General features: G+C 36.9%; 1 protein-coding gene across 1 annotated transcript in view; it reads right to left on the bottom strand.

Annotated features, from left to right (window-relative positions):
* Positions 1-14241, bottom strand: part of man1a2 (mannosidase, alpha, class 1A, member 2) — a 93030-nt gene that overhangs the window by 21005 nt on the left and 57784 nt on the right. The window contains exons 5-6 of the mRNA XM_058786583.1: positions 6700-6818; positions 2950-3030 (exon numbers count right to left, since the gene is read on the bottom strand). Of these exons, the coding sequence (XP_058642566.1) occupies positions 2950-3030; positions 6700-6818 (200 nt within the window). The remainder of the gene's footprint in view (positions 1-2949; positions 3031-6699; positions 6819-14241) is intronic.

The following is a 14241-nucleotide window of genomic DNA, read 5'->3' as shown; positions in this document are numbered from 1 at the left end:
TATTAGGTAAACAAAAACTTATTTTGGATGCGATTAATCGTTTGACAGTTTTGAGCTTTTTTGCGCTATTTTCGTCTTACGGGTTTAAAATCTAAATTGCGTTGACGTCACAGTTTGTGATGTGGCAAAGGACTACAGTACTTCGATGACACGTCGGTGTCTCAATTATTAATTAATTCAATATTCAATAATTATTCTTATCCAATGAGAAGACGCTTCTCTTAATTATTCACAACAGCATGTGTTGATTTCTTACGACAGACACTTCAGACTGTGAGATTGCATTCATTAAGTGTGAGACGCGCGTTGATCCAAATAATTAGGGAGACGTAACAGAAGGAAAGCGTTTGTTTTTGCTTCGTAAGAGTTCAACACAAAAGCGATTTATTCACTTAGCCAGTGTAACCAGTTTTTACAGGTCCTTCATGCAATCCATCAAAAGGCTCATATAAACGCTGCAAAATAAGCCTTAAAAGTTATTAGAGGTGCAACAGCTCATATATTTTTGATGCAGAGTGCAGATGCAAATGGCTGAGCATTTGTGTTTTTAACTCCATGGGAGCTAAATGAAACTGTCTGAACCTGAAGCTGTGTGTGTTGCCTGTCTCTCCTCTGTGTTTAAGCTATACCAACATTTCAGTGTCTCTTGTAACATCAATGCTTGCTTTGATTCTGATCTCTGTAAAGGAAATCTCTGTAAATGTTGTTGCTCAAATTTGGGCACATTTTGGATTCAGCCCTCCACAGCATACTACAGTCCTTTTGGCGACTAGATGTAATTACAAGATATAAACGCACAGTTAATCCAGATGTTATTTAATTATTCCTGAAACAATTCATTTAATATAATCACTTCTCTCCATGTTTGCTAATGGCAATACAAGCACTGCTAAATTGGACACTCTGCCTCCAAAATTCAGCCCATGCTGTACTGCATGTCTATGACGGCACATATGAAGAAAACACTCAGATGAACACAGTGTGACTGTATACTGGGGACCAAGGCCTGACTCCCAGGTGTGTCAAAACTAGGGTTGTGACGGTGAGGAAATTTTCCCACAGATTAAATCGACGTGTGACAACACCGGTAATACCGGGATCACCGTGTTGAGGGGGTCGTTTGAGTTTTCCCTCTTTTCCTCGCTTTCCTTCGGTTTTAAATAGCCTGTTAAATAGCCTCATTTTGCCTCTGTATAATGCATATTAAAGTTCATAAGTGCAGCGCTGCTTTGTTTACAGTGGAAACCAAGGAAACGCTTAAAGCGCCACCTGCTGGCAGAGAGTGAATCTGCGTCTCATTCAGCTCGTCTGCTCTTTAATTGCTGTATAATTTCACAAAACTGAAGTCATACCATTCTGTTTTTGCTTCAAATTTCGAAATTATACAGTCTAATTTAGGTTAAAAACTGCTCCTGCTGCATGTATGCAGCATCTTTGTTTGGATCATGATTAAAATGCAGTGGTTGCCTCTAATTTTAAATGGAAAGAGCACAGACAAAGCCTTATTTAGTTTTTATGAAGAGATTTATTTTATTTATGTTACTTATTTATTTGATTTGGGGCTTGTTTTAAAATTTCAGTTTAGTTGTTATTTACATTTACATTATATTTACATTTTGTTATTTAGCAGACGCTTTTATCCAAAGTGACTTACAAATGAGGACAATAGAAGCAATCAAAACCAACAAAAGAGCAATAATATGCAAGTGCTATATTAGTATATTATTATAGTGTTATATTTCAATTTCACAAAGAAACGTGCAGCATTTTGTCCAAGCAATAATAAAAGAACATATTTAATTTATAATTTGTCTTAAATCTTATTTTCTTAAAAAAAAAATCATGAATCGTGAATCGAATCGTGAAATCAAAATCGCAAATCGAATTGAATCGTGAGTTGAGTGAATCGTTACATCCCTAATAAATACACAGTTTAAATAAAATAAAATCAGTAAATACTGTGGAACCAAATGAATGAGAAAAATTTCCATTATCACTTAGATTAATGGCAGAAGTCAACAGGCTTTTCAAAATACAAAATATCTTTAAAACAGGCGCTTTTACATTTTAATTTGAAACTCTTCCGCCATCGTCTTGTCTTTTTCAACCTCACTCTTCTTGTCAGTCAGCTCGACTCACGTGATAAATTAAATCTGATCGGTGATACGCGACTGTCGTTCGATCAGCACACTGCATTGAGCAGCAGTGTTCAGTTTTAATTGTAGTGTCCTCTAACTGAACTAAATGATATTTATTATTAAAAAAAAAAAAAAAAAAAAAAAAAAAAAATCAAACGACGGTGGGGGACGGTGCCGCGGTGGGCAAGTGACATAACCGGTGTTGCGGCTTATCACTGGTATCAGCGCCAACACCATCTATTGCAGCAAACCTAGCCAAAACACTGTACTGAAGGAACAAAAGGTCACTTGGGACAGAGAGGCAGGCAGGCGGGGACAGACGAGTGTGATGACTTTGTATGCAAGCGTGGTGAGTTCCATGTCCAGTATCTAAACTCATCTAATGAAGTGTGTGGAGCGGCGATGAGGTCGTGCCGCATGGCTGCAGTTTAATTCCTTTGCATTTTCACCTTCAGACTAAGAGGAGAAAACTGTGATATGCAGCGGCAGAGATACGCTGAACAGTGATGAGGGAAAAGAGAGAGAGACTATTTGTGCCCCTTCTCTCTTAATGTCCATGGGCAGATAAGACAGAAGGGAAGCGTTAATTAACATGAGCTTGAGAGAGGGACATTTATTTCCCCTGAAAAAGCTGTTCTTATTTCTCTGAGCCAACAGCACTGCCCCAAGATAAACGCTCTGTCCAGATCTTCGTCTATGTGGCGGCCTGCACAAACTTCCATCATCTGAAATAACTATGACACTGAACAGTGCAGACAAAGATGAAACATGCACACAAACTTGCAAAAATCAATAAGCAATGATAACGTACCTCCTGTCCAGAGAGGTAGTATGCAGCCAGAAGCCCTCCAATGAAGCGGATGTTGACCTCAAAGACAGATACTTCTGCATTCTGTAGAAACAGAGGGAAAAATGAGAAAGAGTATGAGCAGAACAGTGATCGCTTACTTTTTCAGGGTCCTTGGTTCCCCAAGCATGTTTCATTGAGGGGGGTAAATTATAATAAACATTTAAAAAATTACTCCAGTTTTCAGTGTCACAAGGTACTTCAGAAATCATTTTAATATGCTGATTTGGTGCTCAAGAAATATTTCTTATTATCAGTGTTAATTGTTCTGCTTAATTGATTCATTGCTTAATATTTTTGAGGAAATTGACATTTCTTTCAGGATTCTATGATGAACACAAATCAAAATAGAATAAACATTCTTGCTGAATAGAAGTATTCACTTAGTTAAAAAATATCTTACTGACCCTATACACATTTACAAAATACAATACATTTGATATTTATTGCAAAATATTCAAGTATATAATCAGTTTGACATTGTAAGAAGAAAAGTGCTGTTAAAAATTCAGAAGAAAATTAAAGTGATTTTTACTTTCAGAACATAACTGTTGACCTGCATATAATTCAAACAAACATTGAAGCAGCTTTATTAATGTGCATGAAATATCTACATAACAGCCATGCAAAGCTCCCAAATGAACTTCAAATCTACATCAAAGCTGATACAATAATCCCTCAGTGAGACTGAAATGAATGCTGGAGCAGAGTGCGTGTGTGTTTGTATCATCGACATCCATCTTGTCAACTTCAACCTTTATTTAGAGAAAATTACCATGAAGCAGTTTTCCACTCGCACAAAGATCACACTGCAAACGGCAGCTAATTACACACAGACACACACACACACCTTTAAGTCTTGTATAGCAAAAGGAACCAATTCAACCAATGCTGAAAAACAGAACACAGTGAAGTTCAATGGTATGGTTGTACAAGCTACCGAAATCCTGTTTTAGCCCTGTCACAATCCCATAATCCTCAGCACCTAAAAACAGCACCTGTTTTTGTACACCGCTTATGAAATATAAGAAGGTTTTCCAGTTCTGAATATAACGCTGCTAAAGCATCTTATATCGACTTGGTTTTACACTAATTTGATAAGACAAGAACATGCTTTAACCAACCCCTTCCACTTAACATTCATTTAGCATGTCTATTAATTTTGACAAAAGTGAACGTGCACCAGATTAATTCAGATATGACCATTCCCTGACCAAGGTCCATTAATTCAGTTTTTGGCTTAACAGCTGCGATTAATGCTGATGGCAGGCAGCCTCATCCATCATAACAGAAACACAGGAAGAGAGAGAGAGAGAGAGAAGAGAGGTGCATTTCATCTGTGTAACACAAAAGGTGGTATTTTAAAATGTCTCAGCAACTTTTTGTAAATATAATGAACGTCAACAGGGGTCCAATCAGATGTTTTGAACCCCATTGATTTTCATTGTATAGACAAACAGATGAAACTGTCAGGACTGTAAGTGATTGTTTGTTTTTGTTTCGTTTTTCTTTTCTTTTTGGGAGGGTGTGTGTGTGTGTGTGTGTGTGTGAGAACCAATTCATTTTATTATAAAATGATGGGCAGCACTTTAATATAAGTTAATTAAATCTAAACATTTCATAAATTCACAATCAATGCAATAATTAACAATTAATGTATTTATTAATCTTGGTTAATGAAGTTCTGAATTCAGTACCATTCAAAAGTTAAAATAAAGAAAGTTTTATCAAGGCCACATTTATTTAATCAAAAATACAGTAAAAACAGTAATATTATGAACAATTTGCAATTTAAGATGCTGGCTATATATGTGCTGTTCAAAACTTTGGGATCAGTAAGATTTTTTATGTTTTTAAAGAAGTTTCTTATGCTCATCAAGGCTGCATTTATTTGATCAAATACAGAAAAAAAACTATAATTTTGTGAAATAATACTGCAATTTAAAATAGCAGTTTTCTATTTAAATATACTTTAAAACAATTTATTCCTGTGAAGCAAAGATGATTTTTCAGCATCATTACTCCAGTCTTCAGTGTCACATGATCCTTCAGAAATCATTCTAATACGCTAATTTATAATCAATGTTGGAAACAGTCGTGCTGCTTAATATTTGTTTGGGACCTGTGGTACTTTTTTCAGGATTCTTTGATAAATAAAGATAAAAAGAACAGTGTTAATTCAAAATAGTATATAATATATTGTAACACAAAATTTCTATTACTCAAAGTTTTGTGGTCAGTACATTTCTTCTTTTGTTTTAAAGAAATTAATACTTTTATTCAGCAAGGATGTGTTAAATAGATAAAAAGTGATAGCAAAGACTTAGATTGTCAGAAAAAAATTCTATTTTGAATAAATGCTGTTCTTTTCAACTTTTTATTCATCAAACAATAATAATAATAATAAAAAAAAAAAGTATCACAGGTTCCAAGGAACCCAAATAGGAACCCAATATTAGAAATATCACAATATTACTGTTTTTTCCCCCCTGTATTTTGATCAAATAAATACAGACTTGATGAGCCTAAGAGACTCCATTAAAAAAACATTAAAAATCTTACTGATCCCAAACTTTTGAACAGCTGTGTACACTTTTAAAATGTAATGTATTCCTGTTATGGCAAAGCAAAATTTTCAGCCATTCCTACTGTCTTCAGTGTCACATGATCATTCAGAAATTATTCTAATATGATAATTTGGTGTCCAAGAAACATTCTTCAACGTTGAAAACAGTTGTGCTACGTAATATTTTTCTGAAAACACAGGGTTTTGCACACGTTTCCCTTCCTTCGCTCATGCTTTGCAGTTTATTGCCCTCCTCCAAAAATCTTTCCAACACATCCATCCCACTGTGATATACTGAGCCCTCAGCGGCCAGACCCAACGGTCCAAGCATGAGTCATCCTTCAGAGTGCACATGCTTTGTAAGATATACTTGTCCAAAAGTAACAGTGAGGAGGGGGAGAGAGAAGAAATTAGGTCACTGCTGGAAAAGCCAAAAAGATGAACTAAACACGCAGAGGAGACTTCAGGCGCTGAGAGTCCACCAGATCTGCTCAAAGAAAGGTGGCAGAAGGGAGACAGGAGAAAAAAAATACACAACACGCAGACACCAGAGAGATGATAAAGCCAAGAGAACCATACAGGTTCTCCATATCTGATGGAGGAGAGGCCGGAAAAACAACCGATAGGGAGAGAAACTGGAGAAATCCCATTAATGGGTCAGGATGTGAATGCAGACAGAGAAGGAGAGCAGGAGACACGGGGCCCCTGGGGCCACTCGCCGGCCCCCGCTTCATTCTCTGACATCTCTTTTGTCTGCCATTTTTTCCTCAACATCACCGTCTAATTCCGGAGGCAGAGCAGTTCACATTGTTTCCATGGCGCCAGTCTTGTCTCCTGGATACGGTGGTGTGTCACATCAACTCAACACGTTTTCCATGGAGTGCCACCACAATCTGATCAAAACCTGAGAGATTCACACACGCTGAGGACTGAAGACTTTGAGGGGTTATGGGTTGTCGAATGACTGTTAATACAGCTGTGTCAGCTGGCTGCCAAAGTATACAGCTTACCACTGTGAAATAACAGCGTCCTGAGCTATAACTGTGTCTGCAAACAAAAACAGACACGCTTTGCCTCCAAACCAACAAAGACAGGTGTTGATGGTAATCGTGTGTGTATGTGTTCATGTCCGAGTCTTGGCCACTTACCACACTGAAATCCAAGTTTTGCTCGATCCACTCCTGGCCATCCTTAAACTCATCGTGGAGGCCCATTATGTAAAGGGTATCCAGGGCGTCTACTATAGTGGCCCCCATCTGGGAATTACCTGCAGGGAGGATGTAGATATGAATATTTACTGAATACATATGCACCACAGTAATTAAAAAAGTAAACAAATTTAAAGTTACATAATCGGGCCAGTCTGATGCAAGCAATTTCAATCTGAATTAGTGTAAAGCTAGAGAGCAGAGCACAAGAAGGAAAACAGACCAAATGAAACACTATGGCTCAATTAAAAATTTGGGGGTCAAGTAAGAAATTTTTTTTTCCTGAAGGGAATTAATTTTATTCAGAAAGGAAGCATTCAATTAATCATAATTGAACATTTATAATGTTACAAAATATTTACGCTTTCTACATTTCTTTTTCTTCAAATAACTGCTGTTATTTTGAGCTTTGTTCAAACAATCCTGAAAAAAAACATCAACTAACTATTACCGTTTTCATAAAAATATTAAAGCAGCACGGTTTTAAAACTAAAATTTAAAAATTCATCTTTTCCGCTATAGGAATATATTACATTTTAAGATATGTTGAAATAGATACTTCTTATAATTATGCATTTTGAATTGTAATAGCATTTCAAAGCATACTATATTTATGAACAAATAAATAAAGCCTATAAATAAAAAAAATATCTTAAGAGATCTTCAAGATAACCAAACTTCTGAACGGTAGTGAACGGTTTATATTTCCAGAGGACATTGAAGGAATAATTATGAGGCTAAGTATGAGATAAAAGACTGAAATTTAAGCTATATACTGATAATATCAATGAACATTGAGTCAGTGAGTTGAACCCAAGAAATGAATCATTTGTAACTAACTGATTCATTGGAAAAGATCTGATTCAAATTAACGATTTGGACATCACTACTATGAATCAGAATCCACAGAGGGCAGCTAGCGCAAATATGCTGAAACTATCTTTAATTCAATAATTACGTATTTCTGTTTAACATTACATTTTTCCACAAATCAACTTATTTTTTAAAGATTTATTTTTGGCATTTTTGCCTTTATTATGATAAGACTGACAGGAAGCAAAGTGGGAGAGAGAGAAAGAGGGGTATGATTGGGAGAGGTCCTCGGGACGCCCGTTAGCACAACGGTGCTGTATGTCGGCACAGTGTCCACAAAGCTTTCGGCGCCGACTAAACAACCCTTTTAAAGTTCCAGCTCATATTTCAAGAATCCTGTTATCCCACAAATAAAACTAATCTCAAGAGTGGAAAATTGTTGAGATATGCTGTGTGGCATTTCTCTCTCTCTCAATCTGTAGAACCGCAGTGTTATCGTCATCATTATTGTCAGGAACTCTAAATCACTCTAAAAATACCCATCAGCCCTCAGACTCTTAGCTCTTCTAATCTGTCCAGACTGCTGCTTCAGCTTGTCCAGAGGCACCCCAAATGGCCCCAGCCTTTCACGAACCACAAACACTTTTGCTTTACATCCCTCTTTTTTAAGACTTGAATCCCTTTCCTCTTACGTCAAGACTATAATATCTTTACTGCCTTCCTGTTTATCAACCTTTCCATTTCCTTTTCATTTTCAGTGTTTTTTTATATATCTGTAAAGCGAGTCCCTTCCTATTTGACTATGGCACCATCACTAAAGATGAATCTCATCTATGACTTCACTTTGAAAACAAAAAACAAAAACCAATCCAAACCAAACACAAAACAATTAGTTGCAACCCAAGGCCCACAGAACTGGCTGCACATTCATCCCTCACTGCCTCATTTCCATTCCCATAAATACACTGCCCATCTTGAGTAAAACCCACACTCTCTGGATTTCTCCTGGACTTGAAATCAGTCCTCATCGTACTGAATGAATCTTGATTGGCATTTACACAAGGCTGGCATTCTGGATGCCAGACGTTTCTGGTGTAAATCAAATTGGACTCAATAAAGTTACTTGGGGAATTCCAATGGCAATTAGTCCAAGCTCCTCTCTCCGCTTCCTACAAGCCATCTCTCAATCCTACGCTCCCTCATTTTGTGTCATCTATGCCAGTTTCATTTGGCGACAGATTGCGAGCTGTTCTAATATGAACGCAGACGTGGCAGCCGGTGTGATGATTTCATTCTTTGGATTCAGTTTTTCTTCAGATTCTCCACTGTCTCATCTTGAGAGAAAACCAGCAGAGAGGTTTTCAGTGGTTGAGAGGTTTATTTAGTTAAATGCAGGCGTGTGCTTGTGAATGAGGGTACTTATGTATACAAAAAAGGAGGAAGATCTTTACTTTGTTGCATCTCCAAGCCAAAGGCATGAGTCAGAAGGCATTCTCCCTCTTTCTGTGTTGTCTCCAGTTTATCAAGGAAATGGAGTGGGGGGAGAGAATCAAACTCACTCCATTTCTAATAGTTTAATAGTACCCACCATTTCTGCTGCCACTGATTCTCCCTGGACCCTGACTGCAACATCTGCTGCGCTCATCAACAAACTGCCCTGGCTAGGCTAAGTGTGTGCGAGAGAGAACAGTAGAAAGAAAAGACAGTAAAGAAAAAGAGACATTAGACCATATAGACAATTGTGAGAGATTTTTCTCTTTTATACACACACACACACACACACACACACACACTATTTTTCATAAGGTATTGCGCATTTTGTATTTATGCACACATTTCATTTATTTGCAGCCTTGGTGAGAATATAAAAATCTTTCTGTAATAATATATTAATATTTGTAATTGCAAAATGTATATATTTTCAATATACTTTGATCAATAGAAAGTTCAGAAGAACAGCATTTATTTGAAGTAAATATCTTTACCACCACTTTTGATCAATTTAACATGTTGCTAAATAAAAGGAACAAAAAACATTATCCCATAATATAAACTGGCTAAACTATAAAGAACTTTTTAAAGATCGTAACATTGCCTGACCAGATTATTTAAAGCACTTTTATATTGCTTCTATGCTTCAAGCAATTACATCACAACAGCACAAATGAGATCAGACCTCCAGAAAGACCTACAATTAAAATCCACAAATCAAACAGTTCCAATTTTAACCCAAGTATCTGTAAGGCACGTACTACATGGGTTTGAACTAAACACCATAAAACCTAATTGCCTTGTGGCTCTATTTTGTATGCAGAATCTTGCTCAAGGAATGTTTTATGATGGCCAATTTGTACTCCATAAAGTGCATTGAGATCAAGCGCATAAAGGAAAGAGAAAAAAATCATTTCCAGTGCAATGTCTACAAATGAGTCATGAGGCCAAATGCAATGCTGAACTCTAGATAACGGTCAATTGTTTAGCTGGTGAACACGCAGTGATTAGATGCTGTTTAGATGCATCTGATACAAGTAAGCATAAATGAAAGGTTTCGGCGTTTTGCAGGGTCAAGTCATCACACTCCTGGTGAATCAGTGCATGATGAAACCATTGCTGAAAAATGCTGCCTTCAAGGGAGTACACGGAGGTAGAAAGGTAACAAGGCACATCTGAATTCAGTGTTTTTGCAACATCTTGTTGGTGGACAAGGCATCGTAGTGATGAAACATTTGCTTGGTTGTTTCTAAAGCTCACTTGAATTAGTTATAGACATGACATTATGATTTCTTAAAGGCCTGTTGTCTTTTCTGTCTGCACCTTTGGTGTCTGAGGTTCATCATCACATTACGACACGCATGTTAGGTATTGCCGACTACTTCAGACGGACAACTTGCCTTTTTCCCAGGACACTTAACTTTGCTGATGCTCTTGAAATGAAAATACAAAATTAATTTCAAGCTCCAGTGCAGTTAACGCTCAGGATATTAGATGAACTTTTTAAGGTCACAAACTTATTTCTGCATTTCCTCCCCCCGAGAAATCTGAGCAGCACAAGGAGAAAGCATCTGAAGCAGAACACGAAACATACTGTATATCCTGTCCAGATAAAACGCTGCACTGTCAGAAGTGATCACCTTCAATCGTCAGACCGGCCCACTTTAGCTCATGTCCACAGACACGAGCAGCATGTTGACTGGCGGCGTGTACATTTGCTGGAAGCTTTTGGCTGTGTTTTTCCATCATTTCTGCATTTACCTTTATTTCGTACAGTCTTAGCCATTACTTATCCGTACAGGCTCAGATTGCAAACCCACTGGAGTGTGACTGGAAATGTGGGTTCTGCAAATGAAACTACTGGCTCTGCGGATCTTGGCTAGTGGAAAGTAGTAGCGGGATTCAGCATAAATATTGAGAGAGTGTACTGTGTACTGTGAATTTGATGTGGTTGAGGAATTCTTTTGAAGACTGGTTTATTGGAAATGAAACAAATTACATATCTGAATTGTACGGTTTCCTGAGGATTCTTTCCTCTTGTATTAATCCCATTCTAATTTTCGGTTGTGATTTTAAAATTACACTGCTTAATACTACCGGCCTCAATTTGCCAAGACGTAGCCGTGAAATGTCATGCACTGATATTAAAGGAAAAGTTCACTGAAAATCACGTTTAGGTCCTCACCCCAATTAAGTGAGTTAGTGAAGGAATGAAATCATGTTTGCCTCATCAAGTATCACGGTCACCATTAAAGCTAATGAACAGCTCATGGTCTACGGTTACATTACGAATTCTGCTTTGATACTGTAAAATGCTAAAGCTTATCATTAGCAGTGCTTGCAATTGCTACAGCTTCTACTTAAGGTTAAGGGTTTGAATGATCCTCAATTTATACATTGAAATTGCAGCGCATAAATGCACAGAATCGTTATCACTACAGACAATGCACACATTCACAAACATTATACGGTAAGATTTTTTTAAATGTTTTTTTTTTTTTGTCTTATGCTCAGTGTATATATATATATATATATATTTTTTAAATGTAATTTATTTCTGTGACTGCAAAGCTGAATTTTCAGGAGCCATTACTCCAGTTTTTAGTGTCACGTGATCCTTCAGAAATCATTTTAATATGCTGATTTGCTGCTCAAGAAACTAGGGGTGACCCCGAATAGTCGACAATTCGATGCTTCCATAGGAGGAGCCTGATTCGACTCCCAATCTCCCAATCGAATATTCGCGGGGTGTTACGATCATGCCATTTTGGCTATATGGAGATGCTCAATGTCTGATTTCACATAGAACTACCGGTTTTCTCCCAATAAGTTAATATACAGCCTATTAAGATAATGTTGTAAATAAGAATCTGAAAAGAAAGAAGCTTTTAATAAATATTTTTAACGTGCGTGAATAAATCCAACCTATATATCTATATCTATCTCTATCTCTATATATATAGCTCGTGTATATATTATTTATTTCATATAAGATGCATTTGAGTTACGCTGCAGTAAAGCGCTTCATTGTAGTACCATGGTGATTACCTCTTCAGCGCGCACAGTAGGCCTACAAACAACAATGCAGAATATTAATAACTATGACTGGGACTGTCATATACATAACATTATAATGAGAACACTATTAAAATAAAAGGCTGTGAATTTTTAGAGTTTAGTTGCCGTGTTTCTGCACATTGTTGCGTGCAGAACATGTCCACAAAAGGAGTTCATTCAGAGCTGCACAGACACGTTCATGACGTACATTCGGGGCATTTTGTGCAGATAGCCTATAAGTCGTAATATTGACGTTATGTTGTATAAATAACGAAATGTATTCTATATGAGATAAATGAGTTAAATCACATTGATTAAAAACCTGCTATCAAATGCTTCATTCTACTGGTCTTCTTCAGCGCGCTGCTCAAATGCAGAACATTAATAACTACTGTCGTACATAACGTTATAATGAGAGCACTGTTGTAAAAAATTTTAATCAAAACATAAAACATTATTTTTGTATTTGCGAGGCGTCCGTTACACATTTCCCTGTGTGTTAATGTCAGTAATTATGACTGTCCAATGCCGGACTTGACTCTTGGTAATGTATTTTGCCCCGCCCCCAAACATATGATTCGACTATCGGCAAGATTCTAAAATTCCAATTCGACTATGAAAATCCTTAGTTGGGGACACCCCTACAAGAAACATTTATTTTTAGTATTTTAGTGGAAAGCATGATACACTTGTTAGTATTTTTAAATGAATAGAAGGTTAAAAAAAAAAAACAGCATTTATGTGAAATAGACATTTTGTAACAATGTAAAAGTCCTGGCTGTCACTTTTGATCAATTTAATGAATCATCTTTCGAACAGTTGTAGATATATAGTAAAAAACAGAAAAAAGAAAACAAAAAAGGTACTATAATGATTCTGTAGCAGAGCAAATAACAAGGAATAAAAAATAAAAAAAATTCTACAGAAAAACAGAAATAATGACCATGACTCTCCATTAGCTGGTGTGCAAGTTTTTATAAAGCTGGGTGCACACTTTGTTTTTTTTCTGTCCTTGACTGTTGCTTGTTAGATTGCACACAAAACCCAAAGAGGCATCTTGGATAAAAGCAAAGGCAGACAGTAAAACATCAATGGTCTTTTAAGTCAGACTGTAAGATATACATCATAACTAAGATTTTCATGACTGACAGTGTAGACTGTCCATTTTAAAGTTACCAGTTGACGGCCAGTCTGCCGTCCTAATTTACACGTGAAACTGAAATACTGCTGCACAAGCCCAAGTAAGTCCTTGCACTAATGATAACAGTTTAAAGCCTGCAGTCAGATGTGGCTGCAAAAGCAGTCTACATGGTTCTTTACTAGACAGCTGTCAAAACAGCCACACTGCAGGACTGTGACCCACAATTAAGGACATGGTACTTTTAAGGTCAAGACAAGTTGCCATGGCATTTAATGACAATCTAAAACTAAGTGATATAAGATTATTTCTCTATGACCAGATGTTTTGAGACTTTAGCTCTTAAATTTGTCTAAAATAAAAAAGTAAAAAGTTACAGTAAATAAAACAGAAACATATTGAATGGAAAAACAACACAGAAAAACAAAGCAAAATATCACCCAATGCAAGACATTTTACAGCATGTCTAAGGGCAATTTTTAGGCTTCAAAAGAGGTTACCTTTAAAAACCTCTTGTACCAACTGAATAATTTATTTTTCTGCAATCTAAACTTTAGAGTCCGCCTGCACTTTGAGAGAAAGTTTGAAGGCCAGGTGCTGCCATGTGCACTTTTCACACTGTAACTAACACACATACAATCACAGTCCATGTACAGGTGCTCAGGTCCAAATAACAAATTGACACTCAAGTCACGTACATTCAGCTCTCAAGGGCACACTAGTGTCTGTCTGTCTCTCATGATCTCTTAATGAATAACTGCACAGACATTTCAACAGCTTATTTCCATCAGCCCGTCTCCTTTCTTACCAAATCTCTGCCTCCCTCCTGCAGTCCTCTATCTCCGCTCTGTTGGTAATTTGGTGTTTGCTGTGTGCTGTGCTTGCTGTCAGTCACTGTAAGTGGCTGATGAATATTTACTGAGTCACAGCACTTTGATGAATGGCTGTAGTGGTGATGCCGAGGGAGAGAGTGATCCCTGTTT

This window comes from Onychostoma macrolepis, chromosome 09, assembly GCF_012432095.1.
Source record: "Onychostoma macrolepis isolate SWU-2019 chromosome 09, ASM1243209v1, whole genome shotgun sequence".
In the NCBI taxonomy this organism is placed as follows: Eukaryota; Metazoa; Chordata; class Actinopteri; order Cypriniformes; family Cyprinidae; genus Onychostoma; species Onychostoma macrolepis.
The sequence above is the reverse complement of the archived record's forward strand: the minus strand, read 5'-3'. Positions and strand labels throughout refer to the sequence as shown.